At 34.7% G+C, this 24680-nt stretch overlaps 1 protein-coding gene and 1 long non-coding RNA gene across 2 annotated transcripts; both read right to left on the reverse strand.

Annotated features, from left to right (window-relative positions):
* Positions 1 to 3239: 3239 nt before the first annotated feature.
* On the reverse strand, positions 3240 to 4941 carry LOC133817894 (uncharacterized). Its single transcript, XR_009885734.1, has 3 exons — positions 4454 to 4941; positions 4239 to 4342; positions 3240 to 3534 (listed from the first exon to the last, which is right to left on the reverse strand). It is a non-coding gene; the product is annotated as an uncharacterized LOC133817894 (long non-coding RNA).
* A 333-nt stretch (positions 4942 to 5274) lies between these two features.
* LOC133817895 (UDP-glycosyltransferase 83A1-like) lies at positions 5275 to 7411 on the reverse strand. The gene is made up of 2 exons (XM_062250527.1): positions 6739 to 7411; positions 5275 to 6370 (listed from the first exon to the last, which is right to left on the reverse strand). The coding sequence occupies exons 1-2, from the start codon at positions 7271 to 7273 to the stop codon at positions 5469 to 5471; spliced, it is 1437 nt and encodes a 478-aa protein (XP_062106511.1). The 5' UTR covers positions 7274 to 7411; the 3' UTR covers positions 5275 to 5468.
* Between the last annotated feature and the right edge of the window lie 17269 nt (positions 7412 to 24680).

Raw genomic sequence — 24680 nt, forward strand, 5'->3', positions numbered from 1 at the left:
GACTTCAACCCAAGAATATTTGTATCATTCTCGGACACTTTCTTCTTCAAATTTGAACAAAATCCATCTGAAAATCTAACTCCTTTTATAAACTAACAAAATTGTTGCCTCTGCGCCGGAGTTAACACGTAAGGAGTGTGTGGCTTCATCAACTTCCTGTTCTCATCTTCATAAATCCACAATGATTCTCTCACACCCATCTTTTTCAAATCATGTCTTGCATTAGTGGTGTCCTTAGATATATCACTGTCTAAAATGGTGTCAAGGAGACTATCACACGCATTCTTCTCAACATGCATGACTTCTATAATGTGTTTTAATTTTTTTGTACACCAATACTCAAGCTCGTAGAAGATGATTTTTTTTCCTCCAATTACCTTCATCTACACCTCTTTTACATTTCACACCCCCCAAACTGGACGTGTTTTCCTAGGACTTGCGTTGCTAGAGAATTAACTTGTTCTAGTATATTCTCACAAGTAAACCGTCTTGGAGGACATCTTGTCTCAACTTCTCCATTGAACTCAGTGTCTCTTCTCATTCGATGAGTACTTGGCAAGAATCTTCTATAACCAACATAAGATATCTTACCGATCACTCGGATAGAAATTGTGTCTTCATTACACGTAGGACAAGCTTTGTATCCCTGACCACTCCATCCAGACAAATTGTTGCGAGCTGGATAGTCATTCACTATCCACAAAAGGGTTGCCCGCATCTTGAACATCGTGTTGGTCGTGTTATCTCTTGTAAAAACTTTGTTAACCCACAGTTCCTTCAACTCATCCACCAATGGTCTTAGAAATATATCCATGTCCTTACCCGGTGATTTTGGCCAGGGAATAAGGAGGGTCAACATGAAATAATTTTCTTTCATACACAACCAAGGTGGCAGATTATAGTTTTCCAACACCACAGGCCACATGTTGTATGCGAGGTTCATGCTGCCAAATAGATTAAATCCATCGGCAACTAAGCCCAAACGAACATTTCCGGGATCCCTTGAAAAATCAGGATGCTTAACATCAAAGTCCTTCCACGCAGACACGCAAATCCATCCACCGGGTGTCGCATCACCCCATCATCTTTCAATTTCCCAGTGTGATGCCATATCATGTGTTTCAATGTAATCCTTGAACTGTATAATCTTTTCAACTAAGGTGTCAATGGAAAGTAACGCTTCTACTTGTGTGGTACTTTTTTTCCTTTCGTCATTTCGGAAGTAATCCATCTACTACTTCCACATACTGAGTATGTCTCTTTAGATGCATGCTCATTGTAAAATAAGCAACAATCATACTGACACACATGAATGGACTCGTATCCCAACCCTAATTTTTTCAATCTCTTTTTCACCTCGTAGTACGATGATGGAATTTTGTTTTTCTTAGGAAAAACAAGCTTTAACAACTTCAGCAATTCATCAAATATGTTGTTAGGCACCTTCCCTCTAATTTTAGATGCAATAACTTTGCTAAAAAGTTCAGGGATGAAATCCAATCACGGCCAGGATACAATTTCCTCAAATAACTCGTCATAATACTGACTCCCACCGGGATCCCTTTCTACTTCCTTAGTTGTCGGTAAAACGATGTCTTCCACAACGTGAATCATCTCATCGTCTTCATTCTCATCAACCACCTCATCGGAAACAATTTCTTCCACCTCATCATGAAAAATTCACTTATCATAAACTTGATGAAAGCCCCAATCGAATATGTGTGCTCGCACAACATCCAAAGATTCAATCTATTATTATTGCATCTCACACACGGGCACCTAATTCTTCTATCAAAATCTTTATGTTCCGAGGCCATCCTCAAAAAAGCTTGTAGACCATTCCAATGTTCTTAACAACCACGATTTCTCAATGTTGTCCAAGATTTATCAATCGTCATCTATGATGATATAAGAGAGTATAAGAAAGGGAAGAAAAAAGAGCAATTATCCTAATCCTATCATTTTAAAAGGTTTTATTATTTTAAATGTTTTATGGTGTCTTATGAGAAGTTTTATTCATGGGCAAACTTGAGTTTTATGATCTCTTATTACTTAATTAATTATTACTATAGCTAACAAGAACTATTTTTTTTATTCTTGGTAAAATTTATTTAAATTTATCTCATGTTATTTTATGATAACTTATGTTATTTTATAATGACTTCTTTTTTTCACAAATTATTTATGATAATAAATATATTTTATAATTATTCTAAAATTAAATTATTTTTCTATTTATAATTACCAAATTAATAAATATAATTTAATAATTATAAAATAAATTAAATTTATTTATAATAATTACATTTGCATTAAACAACCATAATATATTTATTTTTAATAATTTTCATAAATACTAACATTTTTTAATATTATTATATTAAAGCACTCTATTACACTTTATGGTAACTAGTGAACCGTACAAACCTTTAATATTAATTTCGGTGGTTATCATTTAAAAATAAAATGTGGTGGTTATAACCTTTAACATTATTTAAATGGAGCAAAATATGTCGTGTGCATTGGAGGAAACTTGACATAACAAATGAAATTCTTTCAAAATGATTTTAATCAAAACTAATAAACTTTGCAAATCTAAGAAATGATACGTGATCATCCGAGTAGGACACGTGGCAGTCGGAGTAGGACATGTGGCAGGACGTGTACTTCTTTCGATGAGGCAAGCCACGCCCCGAGGATCAGTCCAACTTTGGCACATTAATATTAACATGATACTCCATAGGGGTTCCCATAATGTTTAAACTCTTCTTTATATGCCTCGACCATATTTTAGCAACCACGGAATCCTTTCCACCTTTAGGCGTTCACAGGGAATGCAACTGGCGAAGAAGGAATCTCAGCCTCAAGGACATCATCTGCAGGCCTTCTCCTTGTTGTCCTTCCTTTCGGAGGCATTTTCTTAGGTCAGTAAATCAAAAGCTAACCAGTTAGTGAGGAATGGATGCTATCTATATACATACGTCTTTTATAGATCAAAATACTTTATTTTAAAATAAATTTAATCTATTTGGTGACACACTCCGAGGTATTTGAACCCGGTGCTCTGATACTATTTTTCTGTCACGACCCGAGCCCTAGGCCGTGGCAGATTTATAATATCCATAACTTGGGTGGTCAAACTTTGACCATCGGTGGAAAATAGTCTTTATAAATGATCCTTTAATTTATATTAAATATTACTATAATTATAAGTCGAAACAATGGAATAACTCCTATAATTATATATGAAAATATTACGGATAAAAGTAGGATCATTTATCTTAATACATAGAATAATAATATCCCCACAGTTATGTAGTCACCAAACAATTAAATTTAATAAGTCATAAAATATCCAAAATAATACTTAGCATCCACCATTCCTCATTTCTAACTAGGACATAGCTAATTTAGATGTTCAGACCGATAGGTTCCAAATTAAATACATACAATGTTCAAAAGATAGGACTATGGCACTAAACACCTTGGCTTCAGCAACAATTCATACTTTTCCACGTTCGCGTCACTAGGCTCCTGGAATGGGAGAGATAGGGGTGAGCTTATAAAGCCCAGTAGGAAAGCAACTAACAACATAGGACTCAAAAGTTCAATAAAAACCCCTGCATGGTTAGCTTTTTAAAACAAAACATACATCATCATGTATAAACCAAAATAGAGAGACCACAAATAATCATAAGAGCATAGCTACAATTGCACATCACACCGTCCACTAGATCCCTAGTTCCCGGTACCCACCATAGAAAATTCGACATCCTAAACCGGGTAGCCGGACCTGATAACCACCACAAGGGGGAGGCTCAGAACACTTCCTGTATACAGATGCTAGGTCTTTACACCTACAGGTGAGTGGACACCTGATCTACCTATAATGACACAGAGACTAGGTCGTGAAACAACAACGTGCACCAATCATGATCACTATGGCTCTCATCGGTATAACCAAATGCAGGTAAACATGAAAAGAAAGAAACATATTCCCTTTATATTTTAGAAAATTAGGCAGCATAACAGCTACATTTGAATAAACCCAAAATCATAACCTGCATAAATAAGTGAACAAAAATATATATTTGGCACTCAGTGCCCTCAGAACAGATCAGAAAATATGCAGGTTAAGTTTTCAATTTTTCAAACATTTTATAAATATCAAAATTGGAATATGTTGAATGCAATTTAATACGAGTAAAATAAGTCCAATAGTCTAGTTGAGTCCCTACCTCTTTAGATACCTCCTTAGAATTTAATCCGAGCTCAAAGCAACGCTCCTAAGCTTATCGATGATCTTAGAATGATTTAGTCCGATTTTAATATCACGCTTGTCCTACGTGCACCAAATGAGCAAACGATTATCATCATAGCATTCCTTATTCAAAATCGTGTCCAATGACATATAATATGACCATATTTTAAATTTCAAGTTCCGGAACCTCACCCAAGCGGTGCACTATAGCGGTTGGTGGTGGTACCGGAAACATCGACGAATATATGCATAGCATATATCAAAACGATCCTCTCGATGAGTACATCACGAAAGTACAGCTCCTTCGCCCAAATGACCTCCAGTGTCGCCAGAAAACGCTTCTAAAGGGCGGAAATACCCAAAATCTTGCCGGAGAAAAACGGTGAGTTGACCGGAATGAATTAGTGGGTTTTGTTCCTCTCTCCACGCTGGTTCCAAGGGTATCAACCACTCGTCAAGAGGTGGTCGGAGTTGGCCGGAAAACACAGTCAAAGTTGACGGACCAAATCTTTGACTGGCGATTCCGAACGATTGACGGCGAGTTTGGCGGTGCCTCTTGGCAGTTGAGGTCGTCGGAGCAAGGCGAAACCAATAAGCTGCCGCGCGTCAAAACTGGTGGCCGGTGGTGGTTGGGTCTGGTGCCTTGCCATGGAATGCCGAGAGAAGAAGAAGAGGAGAGTGTCGGGAGAGAGAAAGAAAAAGTAAAGAAATAAACTGAATATATAATTTAATTAAAAAAAAAATCTTTATTCCTGCCCTTTTTGACTTTTCCAACCTTAGAAAAGTCTCAGGTTTCACAATATCTCTCGTTGAATAACTATATACATAGAGGAGTGCTAATAGCGTGATAATTATTGGGAAAAAAATTAATTATTTATTTTTCTAATATAAATTAAAATGTAAGTTTGTTGATTTAATTATAGTGGCTTAACGGAACTCATCTAGTTTTTATATGAAACTTAGGTACATTTAGAAATACAAATACAAAAATATTGTTTTTCGAATTAAACAAAACACCACAATACCATACATTATAACACATGAGATAGATAGTACAAAATAATAAATCATTACAATACCACACGTGTACATAGAAAACTACAATACAAAATAATACAATAATGAGTACGTACTTGGCCAACATGTTTATATTTAAATAAGAAAATTATTTTTCATCACGCTTATTATTTTTAGCACGAAATATCAGTCATAGAGTGTCCAACCATTTGACAAAGTTGTTCAAATTTTTTGAAGACGGACCATTTTTAGCTATACTTTCCATTGTCATTTCTTTGAACTCCAACGATCTTTTTCTTATATCTACATCATTTAGAAGTTTGTCTACTTTATTTTTCACCTCTTCACTCGTTATGATTCCATTTTCATCAGGTTCAAATCCCATTCCAATCTTCCAAACATTACATATATAGTCCTTATCCAAAAATTGGTCAGCGAAATATGGCCAACATAAGAAAGGCACTCCATTGCTCAAACCTTCCATAGTCGAGTTCCAACCACAGTGGGTAACAAAACAAGCAATTGAAGGGTGGCTTAAAACCTTTTGTTGAGGTGCCCAATTGACTATCTTTCTAACATTATTATTATTGCCTAAAAATTCGTAAGGATCAAATCTATTTTCTTGTTCATCGTTTGAGATAAATCCTGGACGAACAACCCAAAGAAATGGTCTACCAGTGAGCTCTAGCCCACGAGCTAGCTCATGAAATTGTTGTTGCTCATGGACGGTGATACTACCAAATGCGACGTATATGACTGAACGAGACTTGTGTTGATCGAGCCAACTTAAGCAAGAAGAGTCTTCAGCCCAAAATTGTGATCCTGAAATATCTAAAGGATTATTAATTTTGTTTGTCATCAATGGTCCTATTGGGAGGAAGTTTGGAAATGAAGAAAGTGCAACAGATTCGATGTCATAAGTAGTATTGCAGAGACACCATTGTGCAGCTTTCAAGGCCTGGCCAACTTTGAGAAAAAGTTGAAATACTATCTTTTGTGAGGCTAAATCATCAAACTTCCATGGCAACCATGATGTGTCCAGGCCAGGCATGCCAGAAGACAATTGAATAATCTGTTTTTGTGTTGGTGTTCCTGTATAATTATTAAGAAAATCACTATAAATACGGTATATACACATAATTTTAAAAAAAAATTATTATTAGCATGCATGCATGTTCAATATAATTACTTACGGAATGAAAAAAAAATAATAATTTTATCTACAAAAATACAGTAAACCTATCATGAATTGAAAAGAAAAAAAAAAGAATTCAAAATATTAAAGTGAAAATATTAAAAACTAAATTATTATAATTATTTTAGTTTAATAGTCATATAAGTAGTGATATACACTTAGTTATACACACTTTTTACACACAATTATATCTATTTAAATTTAGCCTTAAAATTTTTTAAGTTTAACACTCATATGAGAAAAAATTGAAATAGCATGTACGTACCATCATAATCATTCAGTATCCCATCGCATATCAAATTTGGCAAATTCATGGAGTGGGCAAGAATAGCAGCCGAAGAGGGACAAAATACTACTCCTTCAATACCCAGCTTAGCTGCAACTTCCATGCTAACGCCCAAATAAGCATCAAAAATGACACAACTAATCTTGTCATTCGAAGTACTACTTTTCGACCGTTGTCCAATAGCAGTGTTTCCATTTATAGTTGCTATGAGCTTTTCAATCTCCACTGGCAAATTCTCTAAAATTGCTTTAGTTAGATTTTCCACACTTCTGTCGTCCTCCGGACACAGCCCATCTGGGATCGACACCAACTCAATGTTCTTATCTGACCCAATGCTCTTGTGATCGTCATCACTCATGGCACTCAAGATCCGCTTCAAGTCGTACTCAGTGTAAACAAAAGTGATTCTAAAGCCATGTTGGGCAAGCTTCTGAGCAAAAAGCATGAGGGGTTTCACATGGCCTTGGGCTGGAGCTGGTACCATCATCACACGTTGTTTTCTAACACTCGTCATTTTTTTTTCTTTGGGTGCTAGAGAATATTTTGGTGAATACGGGTTCAATAAAACAAACTCAATAACTATACTACTTATTATTGAACTCAATTCACATATATCTCACTCATTAATTCCGGGTGCCATTTATATATATATATATATATATATATAGCCGGGAAAGCCAGTACATCCCAAGTAACCCCGTGTAAAATTCAGCACTAAGATAACCTTGATGAGCAAGGTTTTAAATGCTTGGGAGTCTCCAAGATTGACTATGTCAATATAAAAATTTGACTTCTATATTACACCGATAATAACACCAACCAACTACTGTATAATTCCAAAATTCAAAAGAATTTTACATTTTAATGACTGACATTTATTTATTTGTGGCCTGCGTCTTATATATGCTTTATTTTGTCATTTATAAGGTATATTTATACTGCGCTGTGGTATTGATGTTATTTCATACTCTCAAAATAATTAAATAATAATACTTGTTCTCATATTGCTTCAAAACCTACGCCCTTTCGAGCTCTCTCTCTCTCTCTCTCTCTCTCTCTCTCTCTCTCTCTCTCTCTCTCTCTCTCTCTCTCATTTTATATATATCATGTTTATTAAAAGTGATGGCTTGAATAACTTATTTTGATTATTTGATTAAAATAAATAACGATGATATCAACTCATTATATATATATCAGGTTTATTAAATATTCTTGACAACCATTCTTAATGTTACAAGATTATCAATTGTCATCTACAATGATATTAGTGAGGAAGCTAGAAATTGTCATACTAAATTTACCTTTTCAAATATTCATATATATATGTTCATTTAAAGAAAAAAAAAACATTGTCATAAGAATAAAGTAAAATTTGCATTTACGAATATTTATTTTTTGAAATCATTTGATGATTACTTTATTATCAAGATATAAAAAAATATGTATATTTCAATGTACATAAGTAAACAATATATTAAATTTCTATTTTATTTTACAATTGATTCTTCAAAATAATCATAGAAAATAATATTTTCTCTCATATAATAGTATCAATTTTAAAATTCCTCTAACCAAACATTATTTAATGCTCTTGATTGAATTCTACATTTTATCAATGGAAAGTCTTGAGGTAAGATTTATAAAGAACTTTTAGTATGTATGCTTGTTGAACTTTATCACAATTTTTTCAGAATAATTTGAAATTAATGTTCTCAATTCTAGTCATTTTCAAAATATTGAAGATTTACGTTAAATCCACATAGGTTAACTTTATAATTCATCCTTCTTATAACTAGAAATTGATTAATTTTTTATCTTTTTGCAATATCTTTTTACCATATTTTTCAAATTTTAATAATATGACAATATATATAAATTTAATTATAATTTTAAAACACAATAATTTATATATACATTTGCCTTAATCTAATGAATGGACTAATATGCTCTTAAGATGAATATGAGTTTGGCAATTTAGAAAGTGAGGTCTCCTTGTACTAAAAATAAGGCAAGTAATATATAGACTCAATAATTATATATTATATACATATTTATGGTTATGCCTATATTTTTAATATTTTAGTCACATAGTCAAGAGTGGCTCCGTCCCTGGATGATATAAGAGAGTAAGAAATGGAAGAAAAAAGAGCAATTGTCCTAAATCATATCATTTTAAAAAAAAAATTATTATTTTAAATGTTTTATGGTGTCTTATGAGAAGTTTTATTTATGGGTAAACTTGAGTTTTATGATCTCTTATTACTTAATTAATTATTACTATAGTTAACAAGAACTATTTTTTTTATTCTTGGTAAATTTTATTTAAATTTATCTCATGCTATTTTATGATAACTTATGTTATTTTATAATGACTTCATTTTTTCGCAAATTATTTATGATAATAAATATATTTTATAATTAATCTAAAATTAAATTATTTTTCTATTTATAATTACTAAAATAATAAATATAACTTAATAATTATAAAATAAATTACATTTATTTATAATAATTACATTTGCATTAAACAATCATAATTTATTTACTTTTAATAATTTTAATAAATACTAACATTTTTTTAATATTATTATAGTAAAGCACTCTATTACATTTTATGGTAACTAGTAAACCGTAAAACCTTTAATATTAATTTCGGTGGTTATCATTTAAAAATAAATAAGCAGTGGTCATAACCTTTAACATTATTTAAGCGGAGTGAAACTATGTCGTGTGCATTGGAGGAACCTTGACATAACAAATGAAATTCCTTCAAAATGATTTTAATTAAAATTAATAAACTTTGCAAATCTAAGAAATGATACAAAACTCATACTTAGCGACAAGTGAGCAAGAGTGTGTGTATTATTATATTTTGTGACAGGAAATAAATTATTATGCTGACTAACATTAAATAAAATATTTTCACATAGTGTAAATTATTATGCCAACAAACAATAAATTAATATATTTTAAATAAAATTACTATACTATAAAAATATGTTAGTATTCATCATTGCTCAAAATAGATTAAGAATACTATTGTGGGGGAGTATTATTAACATAAACACATACTAAGACCAACAAAAAGACTCATTTTTTTCCCATCTTTAATTAGGCATATATATTTATGTTTTGCTATGACTTACATATTGATATAAAGTCGGCCAACAAGTTTCTCTTTTTAAGACAAATTAATATTTATCTTTTCCTGACTAATTTAACTATATTAAGTAGAATCATTGTCACAAAAAAATATATATTAAGTCATATATTAACTTGTCCAAATTACAATTCAAGATAATAATATGACCAAGAATACTAATTAAAGGACTCGGCACTCAAATAATGCACACTCAACGAATACAAAATAAATTTTTCATAAAAACATATGTCCTGATGAAGAAAAAATTAAATACAAAAAATATTGTAATGAAGACCTCAAATAATCCAAACCTGTCATGGGTGTGTCGCTATCCTGATAAACAAAAAATTAAAGACAAAAAAAAGATTGTAATGAAGACCAAAAGATACAAAAGCTACACGAAAACATTCAAACCAAAATAATAGAAACCTAACCAAAATGAGAAGCGTGGTCGTTGCCTTGCACCTGAGAGAAGAGAAGAGAAGATGCCACGCCTTAGGAGAAACGAAGAGAAGAGAACACGACTGAGGGAAAACGAAGAGAAGAGTGTGAGAAGAAGACACAGACTAGGATTGAGAAAATTTTATACTCTAAAAGTATTAGCGGTGGGGCCCGCCGCTATTAATATTGTTCGCCGCTAATAATAGTATTAGCAGCGGGTAGTCTGCCGGGGTAGTCTGCCGCTAATAAAAGGGATTACCCGCCGCTAATAGTATTAGCGGCGGATAGTCTGCCTCTAATAAAGAGGATTATCCGCCGCTAATCAATCTTAAAAAAAAAAACCCATCGCTTTCCCGGCATTTCATTTGGTATATTAGCGGCAGACTACCCGCCACTAATAATGGTAAGTCTGTCGCTAATAGTTATTATTATATTTTTTAAAAAATAATCACGCATTATTAGTGGCGAACCCCCTAGTCCGCCGCTAATAACATGTACAATACAAGCGGACTGGGTCCGCCGGTAATAGTTACGCCGCAAATGGCATTAATTATTGTAGTGCGTTTACTTCTAACGGGAATAGCTAGTATGGTTATTCAAGTGAATTTTTTTGTTTAACTTATTTAGTGGATTATTAATGTTAAGATTTAGAATCATTATTTTTTTTAATTCTTTGGCGGATGTTTATCAAGAAATTGTATAAAATGATCTAAATTTTATTTTATTTTAATTATAAGAGTAATTTTATTGCTCACTTGATTTTTCATCAACATCAAAGATTTAGAGTATGAATCCAAGAATAAAGATCTGTAAAAATAAATGACACAATCTTTATAGTGGTTCGGCCCAAAAAAATTGACCTACATGTTTGAGCTTGAGGAACCATAGAATCTAATGAATTAGCATTGCCGATCTTTCCTACACACTACAAGAAATTAGAGTTTTTGCGGTGATCAATTTCACTGCAAATACCCCCATAATTTGCCGCAAATAGTATTTGCAGCGAATTTTCACCGCAAATACTTCGCCTCAAAAAAGTCATCGTCAATACAATTATTTGTGGCGATGAAAATTCTCACCATAAATAACACCATTATTTGCGGCGAAAAAACCGCTGCAAATATCAATAAATTTGTCGTAAATAATTTTGAATTTTGTTGTAATTGACCCTTATTTGTAGCAAAAATTTAAAATAATTCGCCATAAATAATGGCTGATTTGTCTTGTCTGACTCTTATTTGCAACGAATAATTCACCGGAAATACAATATATTTTCGCCGCAAATAGTGTAACATAAATAAAAAAAATCAAATTTAATATATAATAAAATTTAAAATTAGAATTGTAGTCTCTATTAATTGATAAGAAAATAGACCATACAATTTAATATTAATAATTGTCTTAGTAGTATTAAAACAAATAAACACTACTATTTATATAACTATATAATATATCCTAAGTTGATCGCATCATCATCGTCACTGTCATCTGGATACTGAATGACTGGGGGCGGTGGTGATCGTGGGGGAGGTGCTAACGAAGACGCGCAATTTCTAAATGTAGATTGAGGCGGGACTGGCGGGGGAACATGTGTAGGCGTGTCATCTTCGAACATATGTGGAGGCAGTGGTGGAACTTGTGATGGTGCAGCCGCATACATCTCCTACCATTGAGTTACTTCATCTAATCTCATTATTTGAGGTGGTGGGCAGGATTTAGGAGGAAGGCGCAGAGACAAGAACTCAATGTCTGCTTTGTATTGTCTCGGAAAGTTATCCATCGCCTGTCCCATCACGCTATTATTATCATTAGATTGAGCAGGCTAGGTGTATGAAGACGACTGTGCCCGAGTCTGAGATTGACTGTTGGAGGCTTTTTTCCCCTTTAATGAGCGACCAACTCCTCATTCATGGCCAGGACGTTCACCCAACATTTTTCTCATGATCATCCTTTCGTCAACTGTGCTTCCTTCATCAGAAATGGAAGACGAGACTTGCTGGCTCTGCGTTTCAAAATCTTTGTACATCATTTCCTATTTTTACAGAAAAATATCAGTAATACATCTAAACCATAGTGATTTTAAGGTCAAAGAATAAGATGATTCTTACATAGTTTGTTCTCGCTTGCTCATTGACGAATTCTTCTTTCTCCTTGCTGGTGTGGAATTGCTTCCAACTTTCAATGTAACTCGGTACACCCCCAGATTCTGGGTTCTCCTGAACACAAAGAAACAACTTAATAGATAAATAATTTATTAATAAAGAAAATTTATATTTTTTTTTTGTGTTACTTACTCTATCGTGACGGGCCGCCACGAACGACTTCGATCCTTCAGTAGAAGGATACTTTATCATATCCCTATTGGCCTGATTTGTTTTTACCCGTTTAATTAATTTCTCATCCAATCATAAGTCAATGCATTATTTCCAATCTTCGGCACTAACACCACTGTGGGGGTTGTTGAGGGCCTGCTCTAAGTTCTTATCTTCACCATAAAATTCCCTGAAGTGCGCCTTCCTACGCATTTTCCTATCACGATATTTGACGCCAACATCATCATTCATATCCTCAATAATATGATCATAGTGTGATCGCCTCGCTATATCAAAATAATGCTACATTTTTAAAACAAAAAAAACATTAGTAAAATGATGTACCTCTAACACACATATTATTTAGAAATATATTTGAATTATTTACCTTTACAATGGTATAAAGCAACTATTTATATTGATTAGGCACTGATTCCCAATTCAGAAAATATGGTGGTAATTTGATAGCATGGTGTTCCCAACTAAACGTGTGAACCATGTTCCATGTCTATCCAATGGCTTATAAGTGTCTGATTCAAAAGTTATTGGAAGTGGTTTGCCAACTTTGCACCTCACCTTTTCGAGTTCCTGGCCCATTCCTCCTCCACGCCCTTTACGCGGAGCTATTTTATTTATTTGTAGAACAAAATAAAAAACATTGATAAATAATAAATTTCGATCATTAATTTTTTTAAATTAAAAAAGACTAAATTCCATTACATGACTGGCAAGATGAAGGAATCCTAGTAGGATCAGGGGGGATCACCACTTGCATCTCCACCATGAGAGCGTGCAACATCTGCTAACATCTTTATAACAAAAACATTTATTGAAATATGAAAAAATTAGTTAGTGTTAATGTGAGACACACATTGGCTTAATAAAAAGAGAAATATTATTATTTCTAGTTTTGTTACATATATGAAAACAAAATTCTACTACATACAGCAATCACTATCATCACTACTTGAAGCTACATTACTGGGATTCAAATTATCACTATTGTCATCACTAATTTCTTCAAGAAGTTCTTCCTCATCATTTTCTCCTCCTTCATCATCATCATCATCGTTAATAGAACATGCATCGTCACTGTCATGGTCTTGTTGATTAGTAATATAAGGACGAGACACAACGTCAACATGTTGAGTTGGTTCGTTAGACTGTTGCACGATCAACTCTCCCAAATCGAAAGTTGGGATGAAATTTGATGAGTTATCATCATGGACAACATCAATATGAGTGATGACTTCATTAGCCTCCAGAATATCCCAAACATATCTATGATTCACATCTTGAACCACCTTCCAACCTCGACCTTTCACCAGATCTTCAAGAAAGAAAACTTGCTTCGCTTGGGTAGCAAGTATATACTGGTCATCTTTATATCATTCACCAGTGACATTCATACTAGTAATATTATTTTTAGTAATTGATTTGTTCCTACTCCAATATTCAAGTTCATAGAATATACTTTTTTTGCACTTATTACTTTCATCTGCACCTCGTTTGCGCTTCACACCCCCAAAACTGTCATGTTTACCAGGAACTTGAGGTGATAGAGCATTAACTTGCTCTAAAATGTGTTGGCAAGTAAACTGTCTTAGACGATCTCTCTACTTAACTTGGTCGTCAAATTCTTTGTTCTTTTTATACTTATGATTATTTCCCAAAAATCGCCTGAGACCAACATAAGATGCTTGGGAAATCACTTGGATGGACGAAGTATCTTCATTACATGTTGGACAAACTTTGTATCCCTGCCCACTCCATCCAGACAAACTGCTGTGAGTAAGGAAATCATTAATTTTCCACAAAAGTGTCGCTCCCATCTTACATAATTCATTATTTCTGCCATCTCTTGTTTCAACTCTGTTAGTCCATAACTACTTCAACTCCTCCACCAACGACCTTAGAAATACATCCATGTCCTTACTAGGTAATTTTGGCCCCGGAATTAGAAGAGTAAACATGAAATACTCCTTCTTCATGCACAACCATGGTGGTAGATCATAATTGGTCAAAACCACTAGCCACATACTGTACAATAGACTCATGTTGCCAAATGGATTAAACTCATCAGTAGCCAAACCTAAACGAACATTTCTAGCATCTATTACAAACTCTGGATGTCTGACTTCGATGTCCTTCCAAACAGCCCCATCAACAGGATGACGCATCACCCCATATTCTTTTTATCTCCCCGTATAATGCCATACCATGTCCTTTGTTGTATGCCTTGAGCTATACATTCCTTTTAACTTGGGGGTTAATGGAAAGTGCATCAACTTTGCATGCTCATTGTATCTAAGCAGCAATCATATTTACACACATTAATTGATTGTTATCCAAACACTAACTTACTCAGTTTTTATTTTTGCATCATAGTGTGTTGGAGGAATTTTATTATTTTTCAGAAATGCAACATTTAGTAACTTCAACAATTTATCGAACTAATTGTTTGGCCACTTACCCTTAACTTTCAAGTACATCAACTTTGCCAAAAAGTAATCAGATGATATCCAATCGCAACCCGGATACAACTCAGTTTCAATCTCATTGAACAACTCATCGTAATGCTGACCTATTCGACTTCCATTCGCCTCATATGTTTCCTTTGTATTTTCCGGTAAGATGAAATCGTCAATGACATTGATCATCTCATATGCATCTTCCTCATCCTTGACTACCTCATCGACAACAACTTCGTCCACCTCCCCATGGAAAATCCATTGCTGATAACTTTCCTGAAAACCCCATCGAAAGATATGTCCCTCTACCATATCCACATGATGGAACCTCGAGTTTAGGCATTTCAGACATAACATCTAATATTTCGGTCACAGTCCTTGTGTTGCTTCGCCAAATTGATAAAGACTTGGAGATCATTCCAATACTCATCACTATTACGATTTCTCAAAAATGTCCAACTTTTATCGATCGGCTTCTACGATACACGAATAAATCATAATTAAATATCGTTAAACTACGTGTGTCTGCACCCTATAATCCACTTTTTCACTCCATTTCTATAAGGATAAGAACCTATCACATTCAGGCTTACTGTGTACATATGTTGTGATATATACTCTTAATATTGTTTCATATCGGTACAATTTCGGCAGCACCTCCCTATAGTTCTCATAAGTGGACAGACTAAAATTAAGTTTGCTCACTTACAAGAACAAATAAGGAGACACATACTGAAAGTTGTACTAATGAAATAATCAAATGGGTTATAGATCAAACTATAGGTATACAGTAGACCCAAACTATCCATGCAGACAAAAAAGTCTTGGATAATTCGGAGAGATATATTTAAGAGTCCTTACTGACCCAGCCTCTCCAAATGGGTCTAAGGTATTTAGTGATTACAAATAACTAAAAAAATTATCACTAGGTGATAATAATCGTTCTATCCTATCTTTAGGAATAAAACCTTACTACCAAAGAAAAGCAAAACAAATCAAAAATGGTCTTATGATGTCTTATGATTTGTTATGTTTTATGACATTTCCTTATATCATACATTCTATAATGTTTAAGTTTAAAAATCATTACATATATTATTATTTCTCAACTTTATTCTATATAGTTTAACTTTATTATCTATTTTATGTGTTAATGTTTAATTTGAATTAATTATTAAATTAAGTAAGCCTTATATTAATTTTATAATGGTTTTTTGGTAATTTGATTATAAAAAAATAAATTTATCGTTCAAAATTAATTTTTAATTAAATATGGAAAAAAATTATTAATTATTTATAATTAAATTTTATTAAATATCAATTTTTAAGTTTTTTTAATTATTTAAATATTATTATATTTATTTAAATAATAAAATCTAATTTATTGTAAAAGTTTAATTTTAATAAATTATTTAATTAAGCTAGTCTTACATTAATTAAAAAATTTATTTTCTAATATTTATTTAGTAGGTTTATTATTAAAAAATTTAATTTATCGTTCAAATTAACTTTTTAATTAAATATAAGAAAATTATTAATTCTTTATAATTAAATATCAATTTTTTTTAGTTTTTTTAATTATTTAAATCTTATTTTATTTCTTTAAATGTTAAAATTTAATTTTATAGTAAAAATTTAATCTTATTAAATTATTTAATTAAGTTAGTATTACATTAATTAAAAAAAAGTATTTTCTAATAGTTATTGAGCCATTTTATTATTAAAAAGTTTAATTTATTCTATATTTTAATTGATTAAAAATCTACCGAAATTTCGACAACATAGCGACTATATTTCTAACTATCCCAAAATTTTAATTCTAAATAACACTTAAATCCAGTCCAGAACATACAACATATTCAATACAATAAATTAGTAAAATAATTCAAAACAACATTATTATATTACAAACATTTTACTAACATCAAAATTTTAAATAAAATTAAAATCAAACTTTTATCATAAAAACCCAAACTTATAAACTGAATATAAAACTTTCAATATCAATAATTCTAACACAATATTATTTTTATTATTACTATGTTAAAGATTTTTTTATACAAATATTAACTTGACAAATATATGTATACATATATATACCTCTCGGTTCAACTGCATAGGCAGCGGCCCAAACTCTAGCACTGCTCCAGCACCGTGGTGGTGGCAAAAAAAATTAAATGTGTTAGGATAATAATATTCAAAAAAAATTATATCTAAAAAAAATTGAAAGAGAGGCTAAGATATACCTGTGACGGTGGGTGGTGGAGGTATGTTTCCTCGCGGGTGGTACTGTCGGATGGGGTGGTGGTGGAGGTTTTGGAAATTTTTTTGGGAATTTTAAGAAAATGTGTTTTGGGGAATTTTTGAGAGAGAGGCTGAGAGAAAGGGGTCAGAGAGGGGTCGGATGGGGTCGGGGAAGGGTCGAATGAGGTCGTCTAGGGTCAGGTTAGGGTCGGAGGAGGGGTTGCTAAGAGAACTCGAGAAGAGAGAGAAAGAGAGGCGCAATAATGAGGAAGAAGAAGAGGTTGGGGCTGATATATCATGGCTATTATTTGCGGCCAAAATTTTTGCCGCAAATAAAGGTTGCTAATAATAAATTAGCAAAGTGGCGACATTCCACTTAAACCCTAAAATCATAAGCATTATTTGCGGCGAAATGTTTCGCCGCAAATAATACCTTTTTCACTGCAAATATGAAGCGAAAAAATACCCGCGAAAAGATTCCCACCAAAATTTTCATTCACGTTTTTATGACTGTTCAACTTTTTTGCGGTGAAAATAATCGCCGCAAATAATTTTTCATTTACTACCAAACAATGCACCCCATATATTTTTCGCGCCTTTTAATACCATTATTTGCGACGGAAAATTCACCACAAATAATTTTTTTCGCCGTTAAAATCCCACAATTCCCTAGCAATTTTTTAGACAATTCTTTTTCTTGTAGTGATGGTCCCCTTTTGCTTTGATTGCATAAGGACCTTTGTACATAGAATTGAGTTTCTAAGTTTTTCGGCATTAAGAGACGCCTCTCCTTTATTCGAATCCCTCCTTCTCTTATTAATAATGAGGAGTTTAGGATTACATTTAAGTTGTGGACCTAAACTATTGGGCTTGGTGTGGGCCTAACTATTAGGCTTAGCCCGAAAAATAATGCATACAAAGTCATAATGCTTGGTTCCGTTGTCTCTTAAATGAATGGTGACTTTGTCTTCCACGACCAACCATGTTATTGTATTGCAACTTGTCATGAATGAACAGGAATGGAGGAGGACTAATAGGCGAACAAGCTTGGATGTTAGCACATGGTGGCCTGATATAAGTGAACAAGTGCATTAGCTCACTGAAATGAGTGAACAAGACTACTACCCAAATGGGTTTTGTATGTCACTTCCTTAGACGATTTTCGTATGTTTTTATCATCTTTTCTTTGAATAATTTTGATGCCTTTTGAGTAAATACAACAACTTTGGAGAAGAAGAATCATCGCTGACCCTTGTAGCTTTAAGAGTGCCCGACGCCGCTAGAGAAAAAAATGTCGCTGATACCAATCTTTTCTCTCCATTCCTTGTAAGTTTCTTCCTTCATTTATCTTCTTTTTTTTCTATTATGATTAGGTAGTGATTTTAGGATTTCCATTATTCTTCCAAAAGACCAAGGGTAGGCCCTATGAATCTCTTCGATCTAGATTTTAATCTTCACTTTTAAAGCCATAGCTCGATAGCAATCATGTAATTTTATGCTTTATTTTGTTGATTTCCATAAAAAAATCAATTAAAATTTGATTTTCCCTTCTATCGATCCATTTTGGTTTTGGCTTCTAAAGAGAACCTTGAAAATTGTGAAAAAGCCTCAATTCTGATCACATTAACTTGGTATGTATGGAAACGACACTTTTTCTTCCTCTGTTCACCAAACATGAATACAGACAGACGAATAGGTTTGTATTTAATCATATGTGTTTTAGGCAGCTTGTTCTGTTCGTGTAGCGTTCAAGAACGTGCAAACAAATCTCTTTTATGGCTCTTGTTTGCTTCATGTTCATGTTTATAGGCAAACAACCCTTCTTTTGCTATTTAGTGCCTTCACTTTATTCAAGTTTGTCCCATAAATGTGTTCATAGACGAACAGATCACATTTTGTAGGCTATACGTGATCGGAGCCTCTCGTTGTGATTTTGTTGACGTTGTTTGGTTCTGTTCGTCTCATTGTAAACATTTTGTTCTTGTTCATTTCTTGTGAAATCGTATGTGCGAACAGGTCTTGTAAGGTAGCTTCGCTTCTTACATGCACATGTGGGTGCACAAGTGTATCTTTTGTCATTTATATGCAGTGTGTCACCTCTTTGTTATGTTTGCTTTTTCTATATACAAGTAGGCGAACAGACTCAAGCATTTTCATATGATTCTTGTGAAGACACATGGGTGAGCAGGTTTCTCGTGGTAGCTTTGACGGGTTCCAAGCATACTATTATTTTCATGTTCGCCTAGTATAGGCTACTATTGGCGAACAGATGTCCTTTTCTTTTCTTATTTTCCTCATGTTTGTGAAGTATGAAATTCATACTTCTTTTTAGCTTTGTTCGCCATGTAGGTACATAATTGGCCAAATAAATTCCTTTGAGATGTACATGTGCCTACATTTTAGACCCCTCTTTGATTCTATTTGCCCTACTAGTCCACATATGGGCGTACAGACCTCATATTGTGTATATTAGAACATAACCTTACTATTTTCTTATATTTTCAAGTACTTAGTTTGCATGATCGCTTGGATGTGCGTCTAGTTTCATTTGTGAACTGGTTAGTCCTTGTTCTCTGAAGTGTTTAGGGATCTGTTCGCCCTTATTTTCTTCTTATGCACGGCCAAACCTATGTCTCCTAAGAAGATAAGAGCTTTAAGGAAGAGAAAGAATGGTGTTTACATTGAAGAAGAGTTTGACATTCCCCCATATAAAAACTTAGGGGAAATATGAGCAGAAACTAACAAGCTCGGGGAAATCTCTACTTCTGATGATTTCGTTACACCAAAGTCCACTCTTTCTGCTAGTGATCTCTCCCATGCGATTGATAGATGTGGAATTTTTGGTGAGCTTAGACTTAAGCTCACTATTGGTAATGAGTGAGAGAACAATCCATCTGATGAATATACTTCTTAGAGTTCTACGCATTACCGAACAAGTGTCTTCCTTTCACTTCACATATATTTCTTGGAGATATGCAATTATTTTTAATAGCCCCGTTTCCACTTACGCTAAATAGTTATAGACCATTGGTCTTACTGAGCATTCTATATAGAGTGTTGGATTGGCCCCGCCTGATGATTTAGAAGTTCATTACTTGTTTAATATCAAGTCTAATCGTGTATCAGGTAAAGGTGGTTTCCACCACTTGTGTAGTCACTCTGGTGGAGAGATCCTCAAAAGTGGTGTTCCCAATCTTGATCGCTATTTCTATTAATATGTAATTACCGATGCCATTGAGTGCAATCACAAGCCTTTTTGTGACATTGGTAAGTATTTAATTGCTTATTTTTGGTAGTGTTGTCTGTTCACGTCAATAATAAGCACTTATTTTGTTCGCATCCCTTGTTGTATTAGGCTACAATAGGTGACAAACACCCACCTCCAAGATGAAAAGTCACCATTCTCTGTTACAGGGAGTAGGAGCTAAGTACATAAATGGACCTTAAATATGATCGTGATGACCAAAACCTTGAGACTCCATTTCATGTTCGTGATGAGTAAGTGTTGGGAGTAGCGCATTCTAGACGCAAAAATGTCGAGCCTCTTATGGAGATCGTGTTGGGATGATGAATTTTGGTGCATTATCTGCTCGCTCTTCAATAATAATAAGCACTTATTATTATTCTAGTGCATTCACATCAATAATAAGCACTTATTTTGTTCGCATCCCTTGCTTTTTTCGGCTACAATAGGTGACAAACACCCACCTCCGAGATGAAAAGTCACCATTCTCCATTACAGGGAGTAGGAGCTAAGTACATAAATGGACCTTAAATCTGATCGTGATGACCGAAACCTTGAGACTCCATTTCATGTTCGTGATGACTAGGTGTTGGGAGTAGCGCATTCTAGACGCGAAAATGTCGAGCCTCTTATGGAGATTGTGTTGGGATGATGAATTCTGGTGCATTATCTTCTCGCTCTTCAACAAGAACTTTTTGTACTTATTTGCATGAGTATCCTGCATTCCATTTCTCGCAACTCCCTCTTCCTTTAGATTCTTTTGATGAAGCAAGATATTTTAATCTACCTCTAAGAATGGGGAAATGCCTTTTCTAGATTGAATGAATGAATACCTTCCAAAAACTAGCTCTAACCCAGTAGAAACTCCCTACAACCTTGAGATATTGGCTTAAGACACTGACGGTTCTTCTAGTATTGTCTATATATTTGCATAATGATTGCTTATTTTTCACTTGCATTATATCTGATAGTTTGTTTGGTTTTCTTTTAAAGGAGACTTGAATACTCGGGATTTTTTCGGTGCCCGTAAAGTTATTGGTGTGAGGGTGAACAAGAAGAGAAGACAACCAATGAGCAAGGATAAATGGATCTTTCTTGAGTCTTCTTCTGTTTGCCCAAGTACCCAAATTCAGGTTCCTCCTACTGTAATTCAACCACCATCTCCTACAGAGACAGTTATCGAGACCCCTATGACCAAGCCCTCGATCTCTTCTTTGCATGTTCTTGTTCAGAGGGTGGTTCCCCGCTTTGAGGAGGTCACTCAAAGCGATCAGGTATGGGCAGTGTGGTCATTCTCAAAAGTTGAAGTTCCTGGTGAAATCATTTATTGTTCAATTGCGAACACAATTCAAGTAAGTTTGTTCGCTTATTAAAGTAATGTTTATGCTTGCCATTATTTTTCCTAACAGTGACTTTTGAGATGATGATTACATCGAATAGTTCGCCAAAGGAATGCAAGCAGCTGAATAGGGATAAAGAGACTAAATGTAGTAACCTTATGATTTAGGTGGAGGTTGTTCGTGGTGGCAGGAACAACTATAAAGTTGAGTTATATTAGCTTAAAAAGTCTTCTCGTGATGATATCAGTCAACTGAAGAAATATCATATTGCTAATATTGATTAGCTCAAAAAGTCTTATACTGTTGAGATCATACAGGTAAAAGCTAAAGCTGAAGTTGATTGCCTTCAAGCTATTAAAAACACTCAAAAAAATATTAAGAGATTACAAACAATATGTTTTTCCAAGTTTGGAAGCACAGCCATAGTATTAATACCTCAATTTTGAAGGGTGGCGAGAAGTCCTTTAGAAGTGTCTAGATGGAGACTTGTTGAGGAAGAAGAAGCTTTTGTTCGCACCTCCTCTGTAACGCCCCAACCCCAGGGACCGTTACGGTGTGCCTTGTAAACAGTGCTAAACTCGCTAACCGAGTCATTTGGCCAAAATCGTGAACTAAGTATGATTAGCGGTTTAGGGATTAAAAACTTTGGTTAAGATGTAACGTTTCACTAGAACGTTTAATACATACATTGGGATCCCGAAAATAAAGTTTCAGAGTTTATTACAGAAAGTATTTACAACAGGCCGTTCTAAGCGGCAAAACATGGTTCAACCCTAGTTCCACTTTAAACCCCGGCCGTGGCCGACGAGCAGCTGCATATGTACACATCATCACCTAAGCTCTCCAACTCAAGGATGGTCCAGCTTCCTTTTGCCTTTACCTGCACCACGTAGCACCCGTGAGCCGAAGCCCAGCAAGAAAACATAATACATCATGATATAATATCAACAATAACCAAAGTAACCATTCAGAACCAACGGTCCATACAGATAGGTGACAATAGCCAAAAGTCACAATAACGAGCATCGCTCCCTCTAGCCATGTGGCGATAGGGTCACCAGGGCTTAACCAATAAGTGATTCTCTCATAAGTTTGATTAGGACAGGTGCAAGGCGATTAGTCACCAACATAACCTTCCTCACGACTCTAGAGTCGAAACTATGGACAACGTCCCTTAGCCATGTGACAAACAGTCACCGGGGTCATATACCTTGGCTATAGTCATCTGGTCATAGACCAGGCAAGCGCTTATAGTTCCCATTGACCTTCCGGTCGGTCCAGCACTAATACCCCATATGAGTCATTCAATGCCGACCTCGATTAGATCTAATATTTATTTGGCCCGGCGTTTACAACGCACTGCCACCTCTGACCCTTGGGTCGGTAAAACACGACCAGTGCTCAGCCCGTGGTGAACTTAACTAATAAGTCACAGCTTCACAGATGGATCTGACACCATTGTCGATTCTTACTGATAAGTCAGCGCCATACACAGGTAAGCCATGCCACCAAACATATATCACATGTCCAATATCCATAAACAAGGTATTCAGCATGCTTACTTAACAGATATTAGTACAATTAGGACTATGCATTAACACAGAGGCTCAAGCTCCGGACGATATCACACCCAATATGCAAAGCATGTCCTAATCATATGTTTCCCATGCATCATATGCAATATATCCCACAATCCAACATGCAACAACATGCATCAAAAATAGCCATGCATTTCATACATAATAATCAACCGACATGCATCAAGAATAACCACGCATGTCATACTCAATAATCAACCAACATGCATCATAATAGCCATGCATGTCTCATACACACAGGGTGCAGTTTTCTTACCTCAAATCCGAGCTAGAACCAAAATAAGAACGACCCTTGAGAACGGTCAACCTTTAATCCCTTAGCGGTCACCTAATCATAACCAAATATGGAACACCATCAATAACATGATAACCCAAAGGTTTTCAAACCAATATCTAGCCTCCAAGAGATCAATCCAAACTAATCCAAGTAGTAGGGACACTCCCGAGGCCCGTATCTAAGTTCCCGGGGTCAAAACGAGCAAACGGGGTGAAAACAGGGCAAGGGCTGCGGCCCTAGCACCTTGGGCCGCGGCCCCCAGAATTTCCAGAGGCAAGCGCCGCGGCGCCCCACACAAGGGCCGCGGCGCCCAGCGAAACAGAAAGGCCACCTGCTAACTCGAGCTAGGGCCGCGGCGCCCAACCCAGAACCATTCTCCAACGTGTTTTCAACACTTCAAAGTCCCCAAAAACACACCTAAACATTCCCCAATTATCAAAACAAAGTTCCCAAGCTTCCCAATACCTCAAAACCCTCAAAACCCAAGGTTCAAACAAACCGAAAACTCAACGATTCACAAAAACAATGCCAAGCTTAGAAACTCGAAATAACTCAAAACTTAAACTTCAATTACCTTTGATTGGGTTGTTTTCCGTCAAATCCTTCGGCTAAGAAGCTTCTATTCTTTCCTAGGATCGCTATGCCTCGACCCTCGCTTGATGCCGACTCCTAGAACTCAAGATATCTTCGAAAACGCTCAAAACGTAAAACGGACCGTCGAGAGAGAGAACGAGAGGTTTCCTAACGTACGTTCTTATCTGACAAGCTACTTCAAGCTTAATTAACCTCAAATAAAACCTAGTGCTCGGGGTCCCGAAAACACCCCCGGGGACATTATAGTCAAAACTTCCA

Source organism: Humulus lupulus, chromosome 2 (genome assembly GCF_963169125.1).
Source record: "Humulus lupulus chromosome 2, drHumLupu1.1, whole genome shotgun sequence".
In the NCBI taxonomy this organism is placed as follows: Eukaryota; Viridiplantae; Streptophyta; class Magnoliopsida; order Rosales; family Cannabaceae; genus Humulus; species Humulus lupulus.